Genomic DNA, 27,638 nt, shown 5'->3' on the forward strand with positions numbered 1-27,638 from the left:
AAGCTACGTTTGTCTCAAGCCTAATTAGGTGTTGCGACATCTATATGTCTGTACATATAAATGTGTGTGTGTGTGTGTGTAGGAGGGGGAGGGGAGGGGGGGAAGGGGACAGGAGGGGAGGGGGGAGGGGAGGGAGGGGAGGGGCAGGGAGAGAGGAGGGGAAGGGTGGAGGGGGAAGAGGAGGGAAGGGGAGGGGGAGGGGGAGGGGGGCAGGGGGAATGGGGTGAGGAGGGGAGAGGGGTGGAGGGGGCAAGGGGAGGGGAGGGGGGGCAGGGGGAATGGGGGGGATGAGGGGAGAGGGTGGAGGGGGGAAGGGGAGGGGAGGAGGAGGAAGGGGAGGGGAGGAGGGGGAAGGGGAGGGGGAAGGATTGGGGAAGGAGGGTGGAAGGGGTGGGGGAAGGAGGGTGGAAGGGGTGGGGGAAGGATTGGGGAAGGAGGGTGGAAGGGGAGGGGAGGGGAGGGGAAGAGGGGACAGGAGGGGAGGAGGGGAGGAGGTGGGAGGGGGGAAGGGAAGGGGAGGGGGGAGGGGGGAAGGGAAGAGGGAGGGGTGAGGGGGGGATTAAGTGGCGTGAGATGATTAAGTTGGACATTACTGTCCAACTTAATCTATAAGAGTGTGTGTTGTGGTGTGTGTGTGTGTGTGTGTGTGTGTGTGTGTGTGTGCGCGCGCTCGATTTGTGTTGCAGCTCCTCCACGAGCCTTATAGCTGTAAGTTTTTTCCATAATAAAAGGAAGCTCACACAAAAGCAAACTGCCTTTTGTCCGTCCGTCCGTTCGTTCAAAGGTACCGCAAAAACAGCTGAACCGATCGCAACGATATTTTGGGTGGGTAATCCTAGGACCCCCCTGGAGTAAAATAGGCTATATTGTTTTTCCAATTTTTCCAATTTTCCAGTTTTTCCAAACACTATGGAATAATATTTACCGATATGAACAGTGATGTGGCTTTTATTGAAATTCTACAAATACGGTTTAGATTTTGATGAGAATTACGAACCTGCCGCGAATGCGGAAGTGGACAGATGACGGCAAAGCCTGGGTTTGATAATATCCCAATACAACCGTCATTCAATCGTAATGTTAAATCGTTAAACGTTAATCATGTTAATCGTTTTGTTAAAGTATCAATTGATGATTGGAATTGAGTGAATACAATTACGATTTTGAATTCGTAATTGTATTCACCCAACCGTACGGAACTTCTCATCAGGATTTAAATATTTGTTTATGTCACGAATGTTGTTAAAAATATATTTTTTATATTAATGCTATTTAATTTGTGATTGGAGTTATGCTGTTTGGAATGAAAAAAGATATCGAGTTCAAGTGAATGACGAAATGCAGTGACGGTTTCTATTTTCGAAACGTGAAATTTGCGGATCACCATATGCAGATTCGCCATTGACTGGGTATAGAACAAACGTACCCGTTTGTTTGCCAAAGGGGACGTTTTTCATGGAAGTCCTTCACGAACTTGCTGTCCATGTCTGACGTGCCACTGAAGGTGCTACAGGAATGTGGAATTTATTGCCTTCATGCTTTAGCATTCGCCGTTTCTGCATTGTCTGTTTGATTTTGGCCTCCCACACGTGCGTAGCATGGGTACCTCACTCGTTCATGTAATGTGTCAATGCCACAAGCAAAAATGGTTGTTGAACAACTTGCTAATTGGTTTCTATGTGGAAAGTTGAACATTCATTCAAAAAGATACGACTACGACTTTCAAATAATAGTCCGTATTATTACTCGACTGGCCTCTGACAATTGAAAGAACAGTGGAAAAAAAAAATTAAAACATTTACAACTCTGTCAATTCTTGCATCATGCAGGGACAAGGACATGAAAAAGATAACAATTGGTAGGTTGTTGCTTAATTACCTCCACCCCCCAAAGTGGACAGAGGTTATGTATTCACCCCTGTTTGTGAGCAGGATATCTCAAAGTTAATGATGGATTCGGACAAAACTTGGTGGACAGGTTGGGTGTGTGACAAGGATGAACTGATTCGATTTTGGGGAAGATCCGGATCTGGATACTAGAATTTTAAGTGATTCTTCATCAATGAGAGATGGGGCCAAAAACAATATATTGTGTACATCAAGATGTCTCGAAAAGTTATAAACTGATCCGGACCAAACTTGGTGGGTGACAAGAACAAGTCAATTAGATTCTAGTTAAGGTCCGGATGCAGATCTGGCCTATCAGTGGGATCCAAAACGTAAAGTGCACAGTATGTGTGCTCCACCGAATGCCGTTCTACAGGATATCCACACAGTCGCGCATCATAAGCAAAACATTTATTTGTAAGGTTGGCTACATCAGTTGTCCGAAATGTGTCCCACCAATCTCAAAACATGTTTGTAAACGGAAAAGCAGGTTTCTATGAATGTCGAACATATCTGGGCTAATTGTTGAGTTAAATAATTTAATTTCCTATGATAAATAATCAATTAAATAATTTCCTATGATTCGTGACTTTGTGGACACCCTGTACTTTCCTATTTATTCACCAAGCTGTACCTGTTCACACAAAGTCAACAAAGTGCTACAAGACCATGAGCTTGACAAAGGTGCCCCTCGGCAAAAGACACGACATGGTTTGAAGCATGCCAGCTAACTAAAAATATTACTTGCGTGATGAAAAAAAGTAAAATGAGTATGAAAGCGACACTGACTGACACACACACACACACACACACACACACACACACACACACACACACACACACACACACACACACACACACACACACACACACACACACACACACACACACACACACACACACACACACACACACACACACACACACACACACACACCTTACCATTTTAATGCCGTTTGAAGCAGGTGGGAGGGAACACTGTTCACAACTTTCCACGAACTTTTCAGAAATCACCTTCCCATAGATAAAAATTACAGTCAGACCCCTGCCAAAAGAGCATGTCATTAGATGGCACAAGAACGGTGATGCACAATATTTACAATGTTACAAAATGCCGAACGAAGAACGTAATAAACTTTTGGGCAAAATCGCAACCTGACATTGCCGTTGCCAAAAAACCTTTCCAGTTGTTTGATCGTCTGCAATAAAATGGCACTGGGTTATGCTGGATATTCCATGCCATGGTCTTGGAAGAAGTTCCCCATGGGTCATGTCAAGTCGAAGCAAAGATTGTCTGTTATGCAGAAGTGGGCTCAATGCTGCCTCGTATTTCCAGCTCAGAGCAGGATTTATTGTCAGAGAGGGAAGTTTGGCGATAAGGAAGGATATGCTCTTTGACAGGTACGCAGAGCCAATTTCACATCACCACATCAAACAAGCACGCAGTTTGAATTTTAAACAAACAATGTCTTCCCCCGGAAAGGAACCACAACTTCGTAGTTACAAAAGAAAAAAGAAACTAAGACTTCCCTGTCATCTATTCACAAGGATTAGCTGAGCAATAGAGCCCTCACAATTGGTAAGTTCAGCAGCTCAACAAGGATGCAAACAGCAGAAGCAACACGTTAAAAAAAAAAAAAAACTCATAAATTTAACTAATGTACATGTAATGTTCATTTTAAGTAAACGGGGATGAATTGCAAGATTATACAGGCAAGCACAAATTACAAATTATTTACTCCGATAAAATAACCACTAAGAATCCAACTCCTTCACTCCAAATAAACAATTGATCACAAAGGGAACTTTGTATCTATATTACAAAACAGGAGTGTCTGTCCATCCATCCCAAAACTACTGCCTCAGTTTTGGGACTACCCAGCCAAACCTTCTGTGGAACGTTTTGGGGTCCCGGCAGATGTTGTAAGGTAGATATGAGGTTTCATAAATTCCTCAATAAAAAATACGATTTTGAAATTGGCTCTATACCGAGCTGCTCCCGAATAGGGAAGCGAACAGACGACGACAATGAGCTGGCTTGATAATATGTCAATACAATCATGATTTAACACAGTATCAATGTATGATTGGAATGATGCTATTTGGAATGAACATAGAGATATCGAGTTAAAATATGAATGAGGAAATGACGTGAGGGTTTCTACTTTCTAACCGTGACATTCGCGGGTTCACCATATGCAGATTCGCCGTTGACTGGGGAGAGAAGCATTCAGACGGGGTACGTTTTTTTGTCCAAGTCATTCACGAACCGGCTATCCATGTCTGACGTTCGATTGAAGGTGGCAAAGGAATGTGGAATGTATTGGTTCCATGGTTTAGCATCCACTGTTTCTGCATTGTTGTTTGCTTTTGGATTCCCACCCATGCATAGAACGCACCTCGCAACTTAATCTATATTTCTACTCAGAGAAATATGAATATGTATTTTAAAAAAACAAAAAATAAAATAAAAAAAACACACAAGGCAGATAAACAAACAGCATTGGATGAGCAGATGCAAAGGCTGAAACATGGAGCTCAATTTCTCAAGTGAAGTGGAGTAACACTCTTGTTCCTGACCACAGTGTACGGGGTTATCCACCCTTGTGTTCCTTGAGCTGTGACAACCCAGAATAACTCGGGCTGTTGACCCAGCATTGGCAGTCCACATCTCTACGTCTAAGTGGTTGAACCCATTCCCTCGTCAAACCGAAGACAGTGTCCTCCATGTCCAACGTCCAAATGGCATGACGACAGAGACTGCTGTACAGGGTACTCTTTCATAGAGAAATCCAGTTAATCAGAAGTTTGAGTATGACCAAAACCTTCCAGGTCATTGTCCCCATGTCCTTCCCCCACCGCTCCAATCTGCCTTGGATTCTTGGATGTCTCCAATCATTTCATCGGACATCAATGCGATGATCAATGTTGGCAGTACTTACTAAAATTGAAATAGAGATGCAGGTTTCTTTCTGAACTAAGATTTTCCCAGCTGATTCAGAACAAAGAATAAAACCGTGGGCATTGAACTCGGTAATCATTTTTATTCACCGCCTCACAAAGATGATGAATGCAATTCCCTTGCATTTCAGATTGAATTGCCTTTCTCGTTTTTGACACGCTAAGAGCAAGACAAAAGATGGATGCAGACAAGACAAAACTGGGCTATAAGCTCATCCAGCAAACACGTTTAACAAATTAACTCCATGAGACAATGAGACATTACTGTCCTGATTTATTGTACCAAATTTGGTCCGTATCGTCCAGGTAGTTGCGGATAAGAAGATGTTTTTTTAAGTGAAAAAGAGGGTTTTTGAAATATCGCGCACACAAAAGTATGTGGACAGATGGTCGGTGCGTCGGTCTTCATTTTAATGTTCCCGTCTCCGACCTCGTCGGATAGTAGAGGAATGAAAAGGGAGGAAAAATTGTGAAACACCCCAAAGCACTTTGAAGAAGGTTTTGCACATTCAAATTTGTACAAAAGTACAGTGTGTATTCCCCAAATGCCAGACAGATTTCTTGAAGGCTCAAATATTTGATGTCCCTGTAAGTTCTGTGAGGTGAATAATACGTCATTATTTATTAGTATACGTTTTCCAACACAGCTCATCACTTTCCACAATGAAATGGCAAGTTTCAATACCTACCTTCTTCAATATCTGGACTCCTTGGCTACAATCTTACAATGGAAAACAGAGCAGAGTTCAAACACTCACCCAAACAGAAAGGACAAGAGATAGAGGGAAAGATATACTCCAGCGTAGGGTCCAAAGGTTGTGATAAAAAGCAGCAATGCGAGACCTCCCCATCCCGCTGTTGAGGAACTCACCTGCAAACAAAACGCACCGAAATTGATAAATCACTCAAACAATACGTGACTTTCCAAATGACGTGTGAATGCTCATGAGGCCTTTCACACTTGTGTGGTGTGTGTGTGTGTGTGTGTGTGTGTGTGTGTGTGTGTGTGTGTGTGTGTGTGTGTGTGTGTGTGTGTGTGTGTGTGTGTGTGTGTGTCTGTGAATGAAAGAGGGATAGAATTGTGAGGAACAGAAATGAAAAAACGAGGTGTGTGTGTGTGTGTGTGTGTGTGTGTGTGTGTTATGATGTGTGTGTGTTTATGGTGCGTGTGTGTTTATGGTGTGTTTATGGTGTGTGTGTGTGTGTGTGTGTGTGTGTGTGTGTGTGTCCATCATGTGGGTGTGTGCGTGTGTGGGTGTGTGTGTGTGTGTGTGTGTGTGTGTGTGTGTGTGTGTGTTTTCAGTAACCAGTTTGTGTTCGTCCGGTCACTTTAAACCTGCCGTTGCTAGCACAAAATCGGCAACTGAAATGGCCGATTCAACATAATTTCCAGCATTTAAATGAAAGAGTGGCAGTTTCAAAACAGTTAACGATAATTATGTTCCTGGATGAAAATCAGACACTCAGAAATTCAAGAAATATCCGTCGTTCAGAGGTGTCAACTTCATAACATTTCCTTTCAGTGCAAGTGAGCAGCCACAGTGGATATATTAAAATAAAATAAAAATCAATCAATCAATCGTCTGTCTGTCTCTTTCTCCACCAATAGATGTGAAAATCTAGTAGAATTTCACTTGTGGCCACGTAACCAAACATAAAATACATGTATAACAGCCGTCAATGCTCCCACTCGCCCCCTCACTCTCCCCACACCTCATCTCCCCCCACCCCCCCCACCCCCCACCTCCCTCACCATCCAACATGATTAATAGTAGATATCATTTTAAAGTTACCCTGTACATTCACAAGCCCAATATGTACTGAAACGCAAAAGAAACTTACCACTTGTTTGAAATGTAATAAAATTGTAACAGTTCAAAATAAAACAAACCAACAATTGCTAGTTGAAACATTGGCATTTTATTGATGACATGTCAAGTTTTTGACCAAGATACACCATCTCATCAGTTTGTTCTACAGTACAGAACAGCACAGGGTGCAATGTCAGTCTCCTTTCAATAGCGTGTGTGGCCACCATTGTTTTGGATACAGGCAGTGCATCGTCGGCGTATACTGCCTACCAGTCTTTGGATGGATTGCTGCTGGATTCTGTCCCACTCAGTCCTCAATGACTGAAGCAGCTCTGCCCGTGTCCTGACCCTGCCAACTACGCGTCTCCCAAGCTCATCCCACAGGTGCTCTATGGGATTCAGGTCAGGGGAGAGCGCAGGCCACTGAATGGTGTTGATGTTCTCGCCTTGGAGAAATGCAGTGGTAAAGCGAGCAGCATGGGGACGAGCGTTGTCATGCTGAAAGGTTCTCAGTTCTGGGTGGTCTAGCAGGAATGGCAGCAGATGAGGTCGCAGGATGTTATCCACATACCGCTGGGCGTTAAGATTCCCATCCACAACCACCAGTAGCGTCCTGTACCGGCCTGATATGGCGGCCCACACCATCACACTTGGGCCACCCCACCTGTTGGCTTGACGCACGCAACAATCGGCATATCGCTCGCCAGTTCTTCTCCAGACACGCTCACGCCCATCAGGACTGTCCACACAGAACCTTGACTCATCGCTGAAAGCGACCTCGTTCCACTGCGCCAAGGTCCACCGCTGATGCTGCTGGCACCATCTCTGTCGGTTGCGGCGATGGGCAGCCATCATCACGGGGCCTCTGTATGGTCTTCTGGCAGTCACACCATAGTCATGCAGTCGTCTTCGTGCAGTATCATTGGAGATCCGTGGGTTTGCACGCCCCGGAGTTTCTGCCGCAGTGCGGGATGCTGGACGGAATCGATCCCGCAGGTGACTTCGGACCATCTGCCTGTCCTGCCTTGCAGTGGTGACTCTTGGCCTCCCTGATCGAGGTCTGTCATCTGCAGAGTTGTGGAGGGTGTCTCTGTCCACCAGGGCCGATATCGTCTGGTGTGAACAGCCAAGGCGACGTGCCACCTCACGGTAGCTCAGTCCGCCTTGCAGCATGCCCAGAGCATGCTGCCGTTGATCCCTTGACAATCGTGGCATGTTGATTGAAATGCCCATTTTGCACTGGCCTTTTTAAAGCCAATATCAAGACATCACGTACAGCTCATTAAAATCATCCCGTACCCCTTGGCTAATCACTGACAGTCAAAACGGCTGTTCAACAGCTGTGCTATGAAGTGACCATTGAAGGTTCAAGTGACCATCCGTGACCGTTTTGTCTGACAGTGAGGACACTATTGTCCACAAATAAGTTTACACATTTACTACACGCAGTGTTATTGTTGATATTTAAAGGTTTCAAAGGTGGTAAGTTTCTTTTGCGTTTCAGTATATATCCTTCCCATTGGCGTTCCACCTCCAAAAATTGAATACAGTGTTTTTCTCAGGAAAGTCGACCTGATATATCCAGCCCCCACTTAAATATAGCTGGCACAAGTTGTGTGTTTTTTCACATCATGAAAATGTCCTTTGCCGAAGAGTAGGTTACTGTTACTTGGTAATGACGCACTGCATCATCTCTCCAATTGCAGCCATTCATTGAATAAACTACCACGCCTGCCATGTTCACAGGAGGCACCCCCACAAGATTAAAAGTTCATTCTCTGGTAGCGATCAGTCGGGGGTTTGTGGAGCACACGTCCGTCCCTCAGACCTTGCACTGGTCCACACGATCGGGAGCTTGCAGTACGGGTGGCTGCCTATTCGGCACGCTCAGAAAGTTATCCAAGTCTTTCATTGTGCAGAGGCACAGCACTTTCTCTCATGTACTTTTCCAAGTATTTTTGGTTTCTTTTAAGAAGCAGCATGGGCCATTTTAGGTAACAATCCTTATCGAGGACACACAATATACTTTATGATACCTCAAACAGCATCGTTTGTAGGGGCTTCTGTGCATGAGCACAAATAATTCTAGGGTGGTTTCGGTCATTTCAAAAGTTGTGTTTTCAACAATTGGTTAGGAAGAAAAAAACTGCCAGGATGATCAGTGTTCTCCATTAAAGCCAGCAACACGCGGTTCACCGACCGCTGCTCAACAATGTACAAATGCTCATATATATATATATATACACAGTGCATTCAGAAAGTATTCAGACCCCTTCACTTTTTTCACATTTTGTTATGATGCAGCCTGATGCTGAAATCGTTTAAATTCATTTTTTTCCCTCATCAATCTACACTCAATACTCAGTAATGACAGAGAAAACAGGATTTTAGAAAGTTTTGCAAATTTATTAAAAAGAAAAAACTGAAATATCACATTTACATAAGTATTCATACCCTTTGCTATGACACTTGAAATTTAGCTCAGGTGCCTCCCATTTCTCTTGATCATCTTTGAGATGTTTCTACACCTTGATTGGAGTCCACCTGTGGTAAATTAAATTGATTGGACATGATTTGGAAAGGCACACACCTGTCTATATAAGGTCTCACAGCCGACAATGCATATCAGAGCCAAAACCAAGCCATGAGGTTGAAGGAACTGCCTGCAGAGCTCAGAGACAGGATTGTGTTGAGGCACAGATCTGGGGAAGCCTACAAAAAAAATTCTGCTGCATTGAAGGTTCCCAAGAGCACAGTGTCCTCCATAATTCTCCTTTCACAAAGCCCGAAACAAGTGTGTGTCCACCCTCAGGAGCCAGGAAACAATATCTCACCATTCTCAAGACCGAACTCTCTTATCTGTCTCCCTCTTCCAAATCCTGGTGGCGTCTGGTAAAATCTGTTTCTGGTGTTTGTTCCCCCTCCATCCCCTCCCTCACCTCAAACGGCTTAACGGCTGACTCCGCACGTGAAAAAGCTGAATGCCTCAACTCTGTGTTTCCCTCTAAATCTTGTGTCCCAAACCCACCCCTCTCTGTACCCACCGTACCCAGTCGTACCCAGCTGCTCCTGGACTCTGTGTCCTTTCCTCCTGACAAGGTGGAAAAGTTTCTGTCAACCCTCGACTCTGATTCTGCAACTGGTCCTGACGGCATCAGCCCACGGGTCCTTAAATCATGTTCTTCTGCTCTTTCACTCCCTCTTTCTGTTCTCTTCACCCTCTCTTTTGCTCAAGGTCATCTGCCATCTGCTTGGAAATCAGCCAACATCACCGCTTTGCACAAAAAAGGTGCAAAAACAGATCCCAGCAACTACAGACCAATCAGCCTTCTCCCAATTATCAGCAAAGTCATGGAATCCATCATTGCTTCAGATATTAAATCTTTCCTCTTCTCCAATGGCTTGATCTCTGATCATCAATTTGGTTTCAGACCTGGTCACTCTACTCTGGACATGCTGCTTCTGCTTTCTCAACAATGGATGGAGGTCCTCAACGCCAAACAGGAAATTAGAGCTGTCTCCCTTGACAATTCACGTGCCTTCGATACGGTCTGGCACCCTGCTCTGCTCTCCAAACTCTCCTCCTTTGGTATCCATGGAAATCTCCACGCATGGCTGGCGGACTTCCTCTCTGGTCGTAGTCAACGTGTGGCCCTGAATGGGTTTCTCTCATCTCCTCTTCCTGTTCAGGCTGGAGTTCCCCAAGGTAGTGTTCTGGGCCCTGTGCTTTTTCTGGTCTTCATCAATGATCTCTCTGACTCTCTTGAAAATCATCTCTATCTCTTTGCTGACGACTCTACTCTCTGTCGCTCCATTCCTCATCCCTCAGATCGGCAGTCTGCAGCCTCCTCACTCTCTGCAGACCTGGACAAAATCACAGACTGGTCAAACAAGTGGAACATGTCTTTCAATCCTGACAAATCTCACACTCTTACAATGTCTCTCCGAAAGGACCGACTGGACAACCCTCCCATCTACTTTCTCAACAATCCTCTCCAAGAAGTTCTGTCGCTCAAGCTTTTGGGTCTCACTATCTGCCATGATCTTTCTTGGGAAAACCACATTTCCAAGCTGGCCTCCAAAGCCAGTCGCCGACTGGGCATCCTCCGTCGTGCGAAGTCCTTCCTTGGCACACCTGAGCTCCTCACCACATACAAGGCTTTCATCCGCAGCTCAATGGAATACTGTTCCCCCCCTCTGGGCTGGTGCTCCTGCCTCACACCTTGCTCGGCTTCACGCTGTTGAGGCCAAAGCTTTCAAAATCATTGGAATCTCCTGCGATGTAGTCAACGCCGAGGGCCTTTCACTCACTCACCGCAGGCAGGTTGGTGGTCTTTCTGTCTTCTACCGACTCCTCTCCGGCCTTGCTCCCCCAGCTCTCTCTGTGCTCTGTCCCCCCAATATTCCTTCAGGTCGCACAAGATCTGCCTGCAACCCTCTTATGGTTAAACTGCCAAAGTCTAGGCTCTCTGCTCACCTTCACTCTTTCATTCCCCTTTTCTCCCGCCTCTGGAACAAACTCCCCCACTCCCTTCAATCCCACTCCTCCCTCCAGGTCTTTAAAACAGCTGTTCACCACCATCTCTTATCGTCCCCCATCGAAAACCTTGATCTTTTCTACCCCCGGTAATTCACCCCAGAGTCCTTGCAGTGTTCATATGTTTTAATCCTCTCCCACCTCCCCCCAAGTCCTCCCGATGTCCCTGCTCTCAAATGTTGTGTTTGTGTCCTTCCCCCTCTTCCCCCTCTTTTGTGTCCTTCCCCCTCTCTCCCCATCTTGTCTGCCGCTCCCCTTGTTTTTTGTGTTTTGTGTGTCGGTTTGTCTTTTTGTGTGATTAATGTTAGCTCTTTCACGAGCCTCGATCTTGTATACAAAAAAAATTAAAAAAATAAAAAATAAAAAAATGGAAGAAGTTTGGAACAACCAGGACTCTTCCTCGAGCTGGCCGCCCGGCCAAACTGAGCAATCGGGGGAGAAGGGCCTTGGTAAGAGAGGTGACCAAGAACCCGATGGTCACTCTGGCTGAGCTCCAGAGATCCTGTGTGGAGATGGGAGAAACTTCCAGAAGGACAACCATCACTGCAACACTCCACTGATCTGGGCTTTATGGCAGAGTGTCCAGACGGAAGCCTCTCCTCAGTGAAAGACGCATGAAAGCCCGCTTGAAGTTTGCAAAAAAGCACCTCAAGGACTCTCAGACTGTGAGAAACAAGATTATGTGGGCTTTCATGTGTCTTTCACTGAGGAGAGGCTTCCGTCTGGCCACTCTGCCATAAATCCCAGATCAGTGGAGTGTTGCAGTGATGGGTGTGTGACGAGGACAAATCGATTTGATTTTGGTGAAGTTCTGAATATGGATTCGGATAGGAGAATTATTTAATTTTTAAGACCTTCTTCACCATTGAGAGATCGGGTGAAAAGCAATATATAACATGATATTTAAAAAAGTTATGGGCGAGTTATGACTAAACTTGGTGGACAAGTTGGTTAGGTGACAAGAACAAGCCAATTAGATTTTGGTTCAGGTCAAAATCCAGATCCGGCCTATCAGTGGGATACAAAACAAACTGTTCAGCCTGGCGGAGGCATGCGCTCTACCGAGTGCCGTTCTAGTTGCAAAAGTATTCAGCCCTTTAGGTCAGTACTTGGTGGAAGCACTTTTTGCAGCAATGACTGGTATGAGCATTTTGGGTAGGTCTCTACTACATTTTCACAGTGAGATGGTAAAATCTTTACCCATCCTTCATGTGAAAATTACTTGAAATTGCTGAAATGTGAATCTCCTACCCAGTTTCATATCCATTGCTGACTCAAGTAGGTTTTAATCAAAGATTCGACAGTACTTTGCAACGTCCATTGTCCCTTCTATCCTGACAAAGTTGCCAGTCCCTGCTGATGAAAAGCAGCCCCATAACATGATGCTGCCACCACCATACTTGACAGATGGAATAGGGTTGGCTGGGTGATGTGTAGTATTAGACACACAGTAATACTTTGAATTTAGCGCGAGATGTAATACTTTGAATTTAGACCACAAAGTTCAATTTTTGTCATGTTATAACCACAAATGTTTCTCCACGTGCCTGCAGTATCATCAAGATGCTTTTCCACAAAACTCCATATGAGCTTTTAGATTCTACTTTTTCAGTAATGGCTTCTTTCTTGCCACATGTCCATAAAGGCCAGATTTGTGAAGAAAACGGAATATTGTTGATTGATGAACACTGACATCTGTCTCGGACATAGAGGATTGCAGATCCATCAAATCAGTTGTTGGATCTACAGTGACATCCTGAACCAGCTTCCTGCTTGTCCGGCTGCTGAGTCTTGGTGGCATAATACGTCTTCCACTTCTTAATGATGGATTTAACCGTACTCAAAGGGATAATGAGTGACTTTAAAATCTTCTTATAACCATCTCCTGAATGGTACTTCTCCACCATTTTATGTCTGACTTCTTTGGAAAGCTCCTTGGTCTTTATGTTTGCTTTGTTGGTTGACCAAGTGAGTTGCACCTTAAAACCCCTTACATACGTGGGGAGTTTTATTTTTAAGTTAAAGCACGGATTACATACAAGTGAAACCCTATTACACTAGTATTGTAACATTTCAAACAAATAATTGGCTGCTGAAGTGGTTTAGGGTTAATTAGGCAAAGGGTTTCAATACTTATGCAACTGAGAATAATCTGATTTTCTCTGTTAATCTCACTTATTCACATTTTATCTGCATTTTTTTTTTTTAGCTTTATCACTTTGTGAAGACTCTATACATCAAGTTTGATTTGAAAGCATCATTAAATTAGCTCAGGTGATATCAAAATGTGAAAACATTGTAGGGGGTTGAATATTTATGCAGGCCACTGTATCTACAAACTTCTCAACCAACATCTCCTGCTCTTCCTGTGTTTCAAAAAGTTCATTTGGCCATGTGCTCGAGAGAGAGTCAACATCTCCCGGCTATTCTCAGAGAATTTCCTCAGCGACTGCGAGTCTGGCAATTCTCATCTGCATTCATCCAACCCATTATTCTTCTGATAGTGGAACAGTCTCCCTCTGTCCATTGTCTTGTTGTTGAGTTACATATTCATTCGAGTTACACTGGACCAAATGCTTGTGGCATATTTACACACTCGACTCATGAATAGTCCATAGTCACACACGAATAGTCGCAGACTGATAAACTTGTCTAAAGCTTCAGTTTGCACAACTCAGCTCTAGAAACTTTGGAATTCATCCCAACTAACGTTTCTGCATAAACACAGCACAAAAGAACTGGAAATAATATCCTCATTTTGCTTTTGGCAGAACCATGTAACAATCCATCTCTTGCAAGGTACATCGAGTTCTCAAATTACAGTGTTATTGCTAAATGACACACATGCTTCGCCGTGATGCTGATGGCAAATGTATTACTCATCAGCCTTTGAAAAAATTTTTTATAAACAATTCGATATGTTCAGGTTAAGACGTTATGGACATTCTCAACCGGATAGCTCAATTCGAGTGCGTTTTAGAAAACAATTGCATGTTGCAAGAAGATATTTATCAAAAATTTATTGTCCAAACAAACTTCAATAGCAAGTGATGGACAAGCACGATTATGAAGCAAGCACGAGGACTTGATAAACTAATTCATAACCGAAGCAAGCATGATTATGTTTTCTGAAGATAATCATGTAATATGACATACAAAAAAAATTAATTAATCAACCAATGACCAAAGCAAGTTGCATTTGTGTTTAACAGATTATAAAAATGCATTTAAACCTTTCAAAATATGTGGTATCCAATTTTCATTGGCCAGTCAATACATGGTGTTGGCTTAGCGGTTAGGGTGCCGGCTTGGGATCCTAGGATCCTGGGTTCGAATCCCGGTCGATAGCTGAATTAACGCCAGAGGGGTTGACTCAGCCTGTCATCCTTCCGAGGTCGGCAAATTGAGTACCAGCTTGCTGGGTGGGATGAATGATCACGGTGTGTACCCCGATTTAGAATAGGTACACCGTATCCCTGCGCATCGTAAGAGCGTGACCAAGGGTTGGCGTCAGGAAGGGCATCCGGCCATAAAAACATTGCCTCAAACAGGGAACCATGATTGTCATGGGGCCCGCAAGGCTAACCCCCGCTCTAGCGGGGAAAATGGCCTTAAAACGATCATTCATATTCATTCATCTATCTATAATTCCAGTAATCTCTGTGTGTATGTGTGTGTGTATATGTGTGTGTGTATGTGTGTGTGTATGTGTGTGTGTATGTGTGTATGTGTGTATGTGTGTCTGTGACCGCTGTTTCTCGACAACCACGGGTCCGATATACTTGAAACTTGCCAGGTATATTGCTGGGGACCTGAGGATGTGCCTTTTCAAGGTTTCATATTAATCGGAGAAGTAGTTACCGAGCTATGTCCAAAAAACGATTCAACCAATCAGAGAGCAGCGAGCTATCACGTGTGCCGAACGTGGCGAACAGACTCTGCCTCGGACGGCACATTTGAGAGCGTATTCATTTATTTCACGTTGGCAAACTATGTTGGCGTTAAACTATGTTTTAAAACTAATTAAAACTAATTTGCGATTCATCGTAACTGCGATATGCGACCTTCCGGACAGTCAAATGAGGACGTCACTTCCGGACTTACGGATAGTCATAGTGACGACGTACTGATGCTGAACGTGGCGAGCAGACGCTGTAAGGTACGATCGATTGTAGTACACGTTTATAATAACTCTGCCGATACAGGCCCGATTAACTGCAGCGCCATCCGAGCTGCGGCGTCGGGACGATACATTCATTGTACGGTCACATCACGCACTTACGGGCACGCCCATGGGCCCATGGGCACGCCCATGCATGCATGGGCGAAGACATTTTTTTTTTTTTTTTTGGCAAGGAACGGGCACCCACGTACGGGCACGTCCTAGTTCAGTCAATGAGAGCAACCAAGAATGGCAAGATACTGCTTGTGTGTGAAAACAGCCATTCTTGGTCATATGCATTTAAAGATAAATATCCGAGTTTTATTATAATGATGCCTCTGTTTTTATGCTTGCAGGTCTGGTATTGTCTTTTGCATATGTAATGTATACTTGTCGATGCCAAGGATGACTGGGGTGGCCTGGAGACACGCACACTCGCATTTAAGCTGGTCTGGGTTTGAATCCCGACCCAGCTATCATAAACTATCATTCTGTGTTTCACCTGCAGGATGAATCATCAATGTGTGCAGCGTCCCTCGGATAGATGTTAAACTGGGTGTCCGGTCTGCCGACATTCGTTGGTGGATGTTAAATACTCTGCAGTGTCCTTCGCAAAGAATAGACCAGTCAGGCCAAGACCAAATTCCAAATTCAGCCCTAACTACCGCTGGGAGAGAGATGGCAAACCAACCAGCATGACCCCTGGCCAAGAAACTGCTTCGGCAAAACCAACGCTTTATAACAGATTACGGTGAATTGGAATTGTTGATGCTAGTCTGTATACATGATTTTCTGTTGCAAAGTCTGGTCAAGTGTGTGACTTTTGGTCGGTTACATGTGTGACATCAAATATTAACATACTAACGGGTACCATGTACTAACGGGTACATGAAATGTGACCTCAAGTCCTCAAATCCTGCCCCACCCGCACACAGACCCCAAGTCCTCAACCTCCTCCTCTCAATCTGAAAGCATCAATCCCCTCCCCACTCCAAGCCTTCAAAAACCCCTCCCCATCCACTACAACCCCCACACACTAACATCCAACCCCCACCAAAAGGGGTGGTGGTGGGGGTGGAGGGAGGGGAGATTATTAGCGACGGCACAAATATATTTGCCCCACCACCCTCCACCCCCCTCCAGGCTGCTGCCTGAGAGAGCGGTGTTTCTTGTAAAGGTAAGAGGTAAAGTAAACTGGCAGTGTGGAGAGGAAGTTGACGTTAGGTCACATGGATGGTGACTAGTCATTGTGAGAAAAAAATATATAACTGATACAAATCACATACCAACAGTGCATGCACAACAAGCAGTTACATATGAAAACCCTTCCAAAACCACAGGATTCAGTTTGAAATATCTACCTCGTGAGAATTCAAATTTCACAGAGCTGGGCGGACTAACTGATTCAATTAATTTGTATCGTTTTTGGTCCGCAAAAACGGACCTCACCTCATAGCCTCAAACGAAGACATCGAAACCTCACCAATTGGCAAGACGATTTATTCAGGCGAGAAAAATTTAATTTTGACCATCTGAAATGGACCTAAGGCTCAGAGTGTCCGTACATTATATGCCAGACAATAACTTAAGGAGGAATCAGTGAACTTCCACATGAATTAATATGCCATGTACAGTATTGTGTATGAACCTAGAATCCCTGGTTCAATTATATCTTTTTTACAGATAGTAACGCCAAACAGGTCAACCAAACTAGGTTTTTAAGCCAGGTTATTGGAATCAGTCCAAAGGGGAAATAAGTTAGACAAGTCAGGAGACGACGATGGTTCACGAGCGAGCGGTATTCAATGACAAAGGACGGACTATAACCGAAACAGGCCCGGACAGGCCAGGACCGGAAATGTCAAAACGAAGGTTACTGACCTTGAAATTAGATAGAAAATAATGTATTCATCAGTTATGAGGTTAGTTAGCTGCACAATACCGAAAATTCGGTTCGATTCCGACAACTTTAAAACTTTGACCTTTGTGACCTTCAAAGGTCAATGGTCGAAGATTCTGAAATTTGTTGGAAAACTTGTATTTCATGATGTATGTGATAATATAAGATCATGTACGACATTTCACCCTATCAGGAAGCGAACAATGTAATAAAACCATCAAAAATTGACTTTTCTAAATTTCGTGACCTTGTGACCTTGACCTCGACACGAAAATGAAAAATCGAGCTCCGTGGGGCTAGACACATGACATTGGCCTAACCAAATACCGAAACCCATGTCAGATTCCACAAACTCCCTCGGAGAAGATGTAGCTTGAACTCGATTACCCCCTAAAAAGACATCTTTTTCGGACGTGGCTCCGCACACAATAGACGCAATACTCCCACTCTAGGCAGGACACAACTAGATAAAGATATCAACATCCCACCCAAGTTTCATCAAGATCGGATGATATCATCGGGTAGTTATGCTGTGGACAGACAGACAGACAGACACACACCCATGACGAATATAGTGGTCACTCTGTTTGATAACTCGTGAACCAAAAACTAGAACTGCACTCGGTAGGCCGCATACCTCCACCAGGCTGAACAGTTTACGTTTTGTATTCCACTCATAGGCCGGATTCGGAACTTCACCAAAATCGAAGCAATTTGTCCTTGTCACATATCCAACCTGCCCACCAAATTTAGTCCGAATCCGTCCATAACTTTTTGAGATATCCTGCGCACAAACAAACAGACAAGCAGGGATGAGACCATAACCTCCAACCACCTTCGGTTTCGTCAGTGTTCCCCCACCAGCCCCCTTCCCCCCCTTCCCCCTTCCTCAAAAAAAGCATTCCAGCTTCCAGCAAAGGTTTGGTCAACCTGAACTTCTTCGTCGTGACAGATTGTACGTTATGGGGTCATGGGACCAGTGCTTGTGCTTTTGTTGACGTCGGTGCGGACGTGCGATAAAACCATGCGAGAAGGATATTCTGACACGTGCTGTACATCTCAGCAGAATCACACACGAAATTTGTCCAATCTCATCAATAAAGGCCGGAGATCGGATTCAAACAGGAAATGTGCACTCAAAGGGCAAACAATAATAGAATGCAAAGAGCATCGTTGTCACCCTGAATAAATTCCAAATTTGTGCAAATATCAACTGGCAAACGTCAGGCTTAGCCGGCCAAGGAGGTAGCAATGTTTGGACCCATTAAATACGTCGTCGTGGCGTGGTTGTTAGACCGCCCGCTCCGAGTCTGGGAGGTCGGTGGTTCAAACCCTGGCCGATTCATAGCAGAGACATTAAAAATGGTGCGTGCTTCTTCCTTGCTCGACACTCAGCATTGCAAAGGACAGAGCGTGGATAAACAAGAACGGCACTCAGTGGAGAGCATACCTCAACCAGGCTGAACAGTTTATGTTTTGTATTCCACTGATGGGTCGTATCTGGATCCAGGCCTGAACCAAAATCGAATCAGCTTGTTCTTGTCACTGAACCAATTTATGCACCTAGTTTTGTCAGAACTCGTCCATAACTTTTTGAAACATCGTCCGATATATCGGTTTTGGCCACATCACTCAATGGTGAAGAATCACTTTAAAATTCCACGAGCCAGATCCAGATCTGGATTTTCACCAAAATTGAAATAATTCTTCCTTGTCACACATACAACTTCTCCACCAAATTTCGTCCGAATTTTGAGATATCTTGTTCACAGACAAACAGGTAGACAGAGACAAACATAACCTCCATCCACCTTTGGTGTCGGAAGTAACAACGCCAGGAAGGCAATGGGATAACATTTGCCGAGAAACTGCTTCGTTCGCACCAAGTAGGAGAGTACAAATGAATGAATGAATGAATGAATGATCGTTTTAAGGCCATTTTCCCCGCTGGAGCGGGGGTTAGCCTTGCGGGCCCCATGACAATCATGGTTCCCTGTTTGAGGCAATGTTTATATGGCCAGATGCCCTTCCTGACGCCAACCCTTGGTCGCCTCTTACGATGCGCAGGGATACGGTGTACCTATTCTAAACCGGGGTACACACCGGGATCATTCATCCCAGCAAGCTGGTACTCAATTTGCTGACCTCGGAAGGATGACAGGCTGAGTCAACCCCCCTGGTGTTAATTCAGCGATCGACCGGGATTCGAACCCAGGATCCTAGGATCCCAAGCCGGCACACTAACCACTAAGCCAACACCAGGCTTCCCAAGTAAATTACCAAGGAAAGGTACCAAGTAGGAGAGTACGGTACACCAAAATCAAAATCGTAGTGGTACAGCCTCAGAAAAAACTACAAATAAAGGTGAGGCTAAAGCGGTTTGTTGAAGAGCATTCTACAACAGTAGTGAGAACAGGACTAGAACAGGAATGGAAAAAGCATAATAATAACAACTGGAAATGCACTCTGTAGAGAGCATACCACAACCAGGCTGAACAGTTTACGTTTTGTATCCCACCGATAGGCCTAACCTGGTTCCGGACCTAAGCCAAAATCTAATCGGCTTGTTGTCGTCACCTAACCAACTCATCCACCTAGTTTTGTCATAACCTGTCTACAACTTATTGAGATATGGTGCTATCCAGGGCATTTCAAAAAAAGTGGACTATTTGTGCAGTCTGATATTCTGTCATTTCTAATGCTATACCCCTTCTCTCTTGCAGGTTATGGTGGTGGTGTTGGTGGTGGTGGTGGTATGCCATTTCTAAGAAGTAGTCAGTAGGACCCTACGTCAACTATGGTGTTCACAGTGGAACAAAAAGTGAAAATCGTGACTTTGTGGTTCGAGACAAAATCCTACGTGCAGGTGTCCCGACGATACTGTCAGTATAACAATGTTCACACCTGTAATGGACCTTCCAATGGGAGCATTCAGTGGTTTTTGGAGCACTTCAAGCACATGGAAGCATGAAAAATCAAAATAAAGGCAACAGTGGCTGCGCACCAAGTGTTACCAAGAACCAAGGGAACATTGATCTTGTGAGAGATTCTGCGATCGAAAGTCCAAAGAAATCCCACCATCGGCATTCCCAAGAACTGGTGATCTCATCCTCATTTGTGGCACATTCTCCCTGCTGGACTCAAGCTCTACCCTACATCCTATATGTGAGGCATAAACTGACTCTGAATGACATGGCGAGACAAGTAACAATGTGATTGGTTCAGTGACTGAATGGAAAGGTACCAAAATTGTTTAAACTCCTTGTGGTTCAGTGATGAAGCACAATTCCACTTGAATGGGTCTATCAACAATCACAACAACATCTTCTGGGGTGCTGACCCTCCTGAAGAGGTGTTTGAGATGTCTCTCAGGGGCCCCAAGTCCACTTGCTTCTGTGCATTGAATACCACATGCTGGGACCGTATTGGTTCAAGGACGACAATGTAAGATGGTGACAGTAAACGGCGAGCAGTACCACGAGGTCTTGCGTCGATTCCACACTGATCTTGCCCAACTACCGTCTCCAAACCAACTTAGAATTGCATGGTTCATGTAGGACGGTGCCCCACCACACACTGCAGGTGAAACCATCGACTTGCTCCACCAGCTGTTTGGAAATCGTGTCATCAGCCTGGGCACAGCGTATGTGTGGGCGCCCCACAGGCCGGGTTTGAATCCATTGGATTACATATTTTGGGATGTTGCCAAAGATCAAGTTTACGCCAACAAACCTCGAATCCTGGCCTGAAGCAGCAGGTGGAGGACTACCATCACTCCATCAGGTTAGCACTCCAGCCATTTGCAGATGAGTTGTGGAGAATTTCGGAGTCAGGATCAAAGCCTGTTAGAACAGAGATGGAGCAGACATTGAAAATGTCAATTTCAAGCATAAAATAAGTGATTTGAAAATGGTGTGGTGTTGGTTTTCCATCAATGTATCACTGAACTTGCTACCTTTTGTAATTTTTCTACAATAAAACATTCAAATAGTCCACTTTTTTATGCCTCCACCGACGAAGTCGCCAGAGGCATTATGTTTTCAGGTTGTCCATCTGGCTGTCCGTACGTCCATCCGTCCGTGATAGGTTTTCGTTACCGTGATAACTTGAGAACGGCTAAATGGATCTTAGTCAAACTTGGTACAAGTATGTATGTATAATAAGGTAAAGCTCAACAGATTAGATTTTGGGGTCAAGAGGTCAAAGGTCAAATGTGTAATAGGTCTAAAACTTGAGAACGGCTGAAGTGATTTAATTCAAACTTGGTACAGGTATGTACAATGATGTAAAGATTAAATGATTAGAATTTGGGGTCAAGAGGTCAAAGGTTAATGGTCAAAGTCTGTAATAGGTCTATAACTTGAGAATGGCTAAAGGTATCTAATTCAAACTTGGTGCAGATATGTAGAATGATGAAAAGATTAACCAATTATACTTTGGGGGTCCCGAGGTCAAAGGCCAAAGGTCATGTCAGGTAAAAATGTGAGAAATTGAGCACAGCTGAATGGATTTAAATCAAACTTGATACAAGTATTATAATGATGTAATAATGTGGGCGGAGGCATATCAGTCGACGCCGTGAAGTCGAATAGCGCCGTTCTAGTTTTGATTGAAGCACTCTGTATATCATTATTAGGGTAGGTTATCATAGTCCTGGTGTTGGCTTAGCGGTTAGGGTGCCGGCTTGGGATCCTAGGATCCTGGGTTAGAATCCCGGTCGATCGCTGAATTAACGCCAGGGGGGTTGACTCAGCCTGTCATACTTCCGAGGTCGGCAAATTGAGTACCAGCTTGCTGGGATGAATGATCCCGGTGTGTACCCCGGTTAGAATAGGTACACCGTATCCCTGCGCATCGTAAGAGGCGACCAAGGGTTGGTGTCAGGAAGGGCATCCGGCCATAAAAACATTGCCTCAAACAGGGAACCATGATTGTCATGGGGCCCGCAAGGCTAACCCCCGCTCTAGCGGGGAAAATGGCCTTAAAATGATTATTCATTCATTCATTCATACTCTGTATATCATGTTTGGCCCCATCTCTCAATGGTGAGGAATCAATTAAGAAACGATCTGATCCAGATCCAGATCTTCACCAAGATCGAATCAATTTATCCTCGTCACACCGCCAACCTGTCCACCAGGTTTTGTCTGAATCCGTCCACAAACTTTAGAGATATCCTGCTCACAGGCAAACAGACAGGGGTGAAAGCTCAACCCGGTGGGCTGAGGGGTGAAAGCTCAACCCGGTGGGCCGAGGGGTGAAAGCACACCTTCGGTGGCCGAGGTAATTATAAACTGCCAGACTGAAATGTGAGGAAACTTGCAGTTTGACGATGCACAAAAGACGGAAAATAAAAGCAACCGACGATTCAAAAAAAAAACAGTGGTTATATTTGATACTTTTAAACAAAGCAGCAACAAAAAGGGAACAGAAGTGCAAACACAAATGGATCCGGTCATGATCTGAACGTTTGAAACACAAATTGATCAAAGTCAACGAAAGAACGACCTGAAAACCTTCAAGTTGATTCGACGTTTACAAGAGAAACTTCATTAAACACATTTCATCGACTGGAAGCACCAAACGCTTTGTTGGCGTTCTCCAGCTTCGCACTCTTATCCGCTTTCGGAAAGCATCGTTAATCCTGCGTGCATTTTCATCACCTTGCAAACTCCTTGGTCTTTATTTAATCTCTCTCCTCAAAGACATCCTCTATTACAAGCCCCTTCGCCAAATTCGGCCTCCTCGTTACCGCCAACACGAGACCGAATCTCCCTAATCGCACACTCCACATCCACACTGGTCTATTACCTGCCACCGCTGAAGGTGGACAGAGCTTATGCTTTACCCACTGTCTGCAAGGTATCAAAAAAAGCGATGGACAGAACTTGGTGGACAGGTTGGGTGTGTGCCAAGGACGAAACGACTCGATTTTGGTGAAGATCTGAATCGGGCACCGGATACGAGAGTTATTTTAGAATTTTTAAAGATATTCTTCACCATTTAGGTCTGGATCAAGATACTAAATGGGATACAAAAGGTAAACTGTTCAGGCAGAGGTGTGCGCTCTCCGGAGTGTCATTCTAGTTTCTTCAGTGCTCGCATTCCCCTCACAAATCCTCTTTTTTAAGCCCAGCATTTTTGGCATTAGCAACAGCTCGGCATAAGTGGAAGATTATGTACAATTTTAGCATCTTTCTCATGATCCATCATCATGACACACCGACCATAATCCGTGTCTTTTGATTACCCTTCTACAATCTTTTTAAAATCTTTGCTTTTCATACTCTTTGGTCATTCCTATCGACTCATTCACCTTCCTCACACCACAACCTTCCATCCTCATATTCTTTGACATCCCACTTATCCACTTTGAATGCACTTGGTTGGTTGAATGGATGACTGACCACCACCACCCCAAACTTGGCCAAACATGGAGCCCTGGCTGAACCTGGAGCCCCCTTGCGAACCTGGTGCACACGGCCGAGCCTGGAGCACCCGACAGAGCCTGGAGCACCAGACAGAGCCTGGAGCACCAGACAGAGCCTGGAGCACCCGACAGAGCCTGGAGCACCCAACAGAGCCTGGAGCACCCGACCAAACCTGGAGCACCCGACCAAACCTGGAGCACCCGACCAAACCTGGAGCACCCGACCAAACCTGGAGCACCCGACCAAACCTGGAGCACCCGACAGAGCATGGAGCACCCGGCCGAACCCGGTGCACCCGGCCGAACCCGGTGCACCCGGGCGAACCCGGTGCACCCGGGCGAACCCGGTGCACCCGGCCGAACCCGGTGCACCCGGCCGAACCTGGAGCACCCGGCCGAACCTGGAGCACCCGGCCGAACCTGGAGCACCCGGCCGAACCTGGAGCACCCGGCCGAACCTGGAGCACCCGGCCGAACCTGGAGCACCCGGCCGAACCTGGAGCACTCGGCCGAACCTGGAGCACCCGGCCGAACATCGGCCACCTACCGCAACTCAAGCACTCAGCCACTTTCTGAACCCTCGTGCACTCACTCAGTAAACCTCTCACCTTATATTTATAAACTGGGTCACCTTTTGCCAAAACCATTCCAATCAAACCCAAAAACAAACAGACGCCACCAATGTTCGAGGGTCACGAACAGGCCGGGCCGCACATCTCTATCGATATCCACGCAGGACATGATCATCTACTCACTTCCACCATGGCCGCGCTATCGAGGAAAGCCTACGGCCACAGGCAGCCAGCCACCCCTGCCGTCGCCCACCATAGCCGAAGTTTTCGCCGTGTGTGCAGGGAAAGACTCGGCGCACCCATTGGCTGTATTCGCCTTGGCCAGGCAGTACCGGGTGTTGTGAGTAACAAACACCTGCCCCTCCCCTCCACCAGAGGGTGCGTGTGTCACCCATGAGCACATCCGCTCGATGAGCAGCAGGAGTTTCACGGATCGCCCGCCAAATACCACGAAAATTCGGCGGCTGCAAATCATTTGTACATGTGATAAATAATCGACTTTTTTTTTTACACAAACAAAATCCTATCAAGTTAGTGGCATATCAGCCAGGATACACGTAAGTGCCCCTCGACACCGCTTCTAAAAAAACATCTTGAATTCCAACTTATTGTATGAATCTACACCTGCCTGATATAAAAGAAAATACAACTAAATATATAAACTTGTTAAAAATACAAAAACGATTTGTGAATGCTGAGATCATGTTTATTTATCATTGTTGACTAATTACACCTGGCTCTGGGATGTGTCCCAGCATCATCAATCATGCAGCTTGCTATCGCTCGCCAAGCCAGCCGTTCCTTATCTACCAATTCATTGGAGTGCTTACTCGAGTGCTTAAGCCGCTTTGCGAGCGTGCTCCAAGCTTTCTCGTCATGGAACATTCCTGAGAAGTCTCCATTTACTTGGCACTTTTTATGACTTTCCTCTCGATAATATTTTTTAAACTTGCTTCTCGTCATTGATAAATGATCTTTCATATTTGGCTGTTCAGTAGCTACTGATTGAGGTGCATCATATCTCCAGTGAGCTTGGTTAGTGACTGCGTATATGACCTATTTTCATATCTACTGAGATTTAACAAATCGGACACAATAAGACTCTAGAAATTATATTTTAGATGTATGGAATTTCTTGCTTTCAACCACTGATCTCTACTATAATATTGGAATAGATCTTCCGGTTTTTACCTTGACGCCGCGCGTCCACTATTTTACCACTCCCATCCTCACTCGAAACGTGTGTGAAATATCCTATAATATTGGAATAGCTCTTCCGGTTTTTACCTTGACGCCGCGCGTCCACTATTTTACCACTCCCATTCTCACTCGAAACGTGTGTGAAATATCCTATAATATTGGAATAGCTCTTCCGGTTTGTCGCTTGACGCCGCGCGTCCACCATTTTACCACTCCCATCCTCACTCAAAACGTGTGTGAAATCTCCCGTTATATGGGAATAGATCTTCTGGTTGAAGCTGGTCACCGCGTGTCCACCATTTTTCCACTCCCACTCTTGCTCAAAACGTGTGTGAAATCTATAATATCGGGATAGCCCTTCCTTTTTGTAGCTTGACGCCGCGCGTCCACCATTTTACCACTCCCATCCTCACGCAAAACGTGTGTGAAATCTCCCGTTATATGGGAATAGATCTTCTGGTTGAAGCTGGTCACCGCGTGTCCACCATTTTCCACTCCCACTCTTGCTCAAAACGTGTGTGAAATCTATAATATCGGGATAGCCCTTCCTTTTTGTAGCTTGACACCGCGCGTCCACCATTTTACCACTCCCATCCTCACTCAAAACGTGTGTGAAATCTCCCGTAATATGGGAATAGATCTTCTGGTTGAATCTGGTCACCGCGTGTCCACCATTTTTCCACTCCCATCCTTGCTCAAAACGTGTGTGAAATCTCCTATAGTATCGGAGAGCTCTTCCGGTTTGTAACTTGACGCTGGGAGCTGGGTGATATCTGGATATATATCACCATTTTACTACTTCCATCTTCGCTCAAAACGTGTGGTCTTTCGTGGAATACAATACGGTGTGATTTTTTTCATGAAAGTCACACGTCGAAGTGAAAGTCGCAACGGCCTCATGTGCAGTTTATCATACTTTTCTTCCTAAGGACAGCAAAACGTCCTTGATGAAAACGATCCTGGTCAGCGCGTTACACACTCTGTGAATGGGAGTGGTATCATGGCCGGCCAGTGGCTTCAGTAGTTAACATTACGCCAACAGGCCAGTCAACTATCCAGATCCCTTACATATAGTAGATATCTGCAGTGCTTTTAACCTTCCGTGTTCCCCCAAAAAGGACAATTCCAGGGCCACTTTAAAAAATACACCGCCAGCGAAGGTAAACGCCTCTCCTTCCAATGCCCAACCAAAACACGTTCGAGCTTTATTTAATCATCGCACTTTATCGAATGACGAGGAAAGAGGCAACCGCACGCCAAGATGGACAAGACACTTGAACCGCCAGGCCGCGCATACGCAATAGCGATGATGCAAATGCATACGTCACAAACAGTAACAACATTAACATATATATGGCGTGACTACTTTTTTTTCTCTTGCTGATCACCATAGTGCATACAACCGGATCCACAATAATTTTATATTAGATTTGAACCAAGGAAATGTACAACAATTAACGAGAGCAAATGTACTTGGCACTGGCGATGGCAAAGAAACGCAAGTTGATAAGACGCATTTTTTTAATGTGCATTGTTGTGCACAAATTATCAATGACAAAGATTTGTAATACCATTTTAAGCACCTGTATTTTCAACCACATTTCCTGAGCGTCATGCCTCACTGAACCACCACAATGGGGGTTGAATGAATTTTCAAACAATCACTGTGGCTTCCAAGGCTAAATTGCATAAGAATGTTGATGTTTCTGTGGTAGTCTGTGGTCCATGGAGGCTAGAACCGAATTCACTCAGCAGACGACAATGCCACGAGTTGCAGGGTGGGGTTAGGGTAGGATAGGGTTAGGGTAGTTGTTAGGGTTAGGGGTGTTAGGGTTCGGGTTAGGATTAGGGTCGGGTAGGGTTTGACATAAAAACTTGCGTTTATTTTTTTGCCAAGTATACGAGTGGTTATAGAGTTCGGGTTGTCAACTCGGTCCGCAACACAGAAGCAGGGACACATGATGGTCAACAGCAACACGAAGCTGCAGTCAACCCAACCACCATATATACAAATTGAGACAATGGCGAGATCATATTTCCCTTTGACTTCTGTTTCAACTCCCACGCACAATAACCAAACAAGAAAGAGCAATCAGAGATTGCAAACCTTTGCCAGGATGTATTTTCAGTGGTTTTTAAGGCTTTTGTGTTAAAACAAATATGGCGGCCGAACCACGTG

The 27,638-nt window shown here is 45.0% G+C and overlaps 1 protein-coding gene across 2 annotated transcripts in view; it reads right to left on the reverse strand.

Annotated features, from left to right (window-relative positions):
• SNX13 (sorting nexin 13) overlaps positions 1 to 24,629 on the reverse strand; it is a 159,117-nt gene extending 134,488 nt beyond the window's left edge. For both annotated transcript variants that reach the window (XM_078785492.1, XM_078785491.1), the window contains exons 1-3: positions 24,443 to 24,629; positions 5,606 to 5,718; positions 2,829 to 2,931 (exon numbers count right to left, since the gene is read on the reverse strand). In XM_078785492.1, the coding sequence (XP_078641618.1) occupies positions 2,829 to 2,931; positions 5,606 to 5,718; positions 24,443 to 24,451 (225 nt within the window). In that variant the 5' untranslated portion in view covers positions 24,452 to 24,629. The remainder of the gene's footprint in view (positions 1 to 2,828; positions 2,932 to 5,605; positions 5,719 to 24,442) is intronic.
• Positions 24,630 to 27,638: the final 3,009 nt, after the last annotated feature.

Source organism: Myxine glutinosa, chromosome 10, assembly GCF_964187855.1.
Source record: "Myxine glutinosa chromosome 10, kmMyxGlut1.1, whole genome shotgun sequence".
Classification (NCBI taxonomy): Eukaryota; Metazoa; Chordata; class Myxini; order Myxiniformes; family Myxinidae; genus Myxine; species Myxine glutinosa.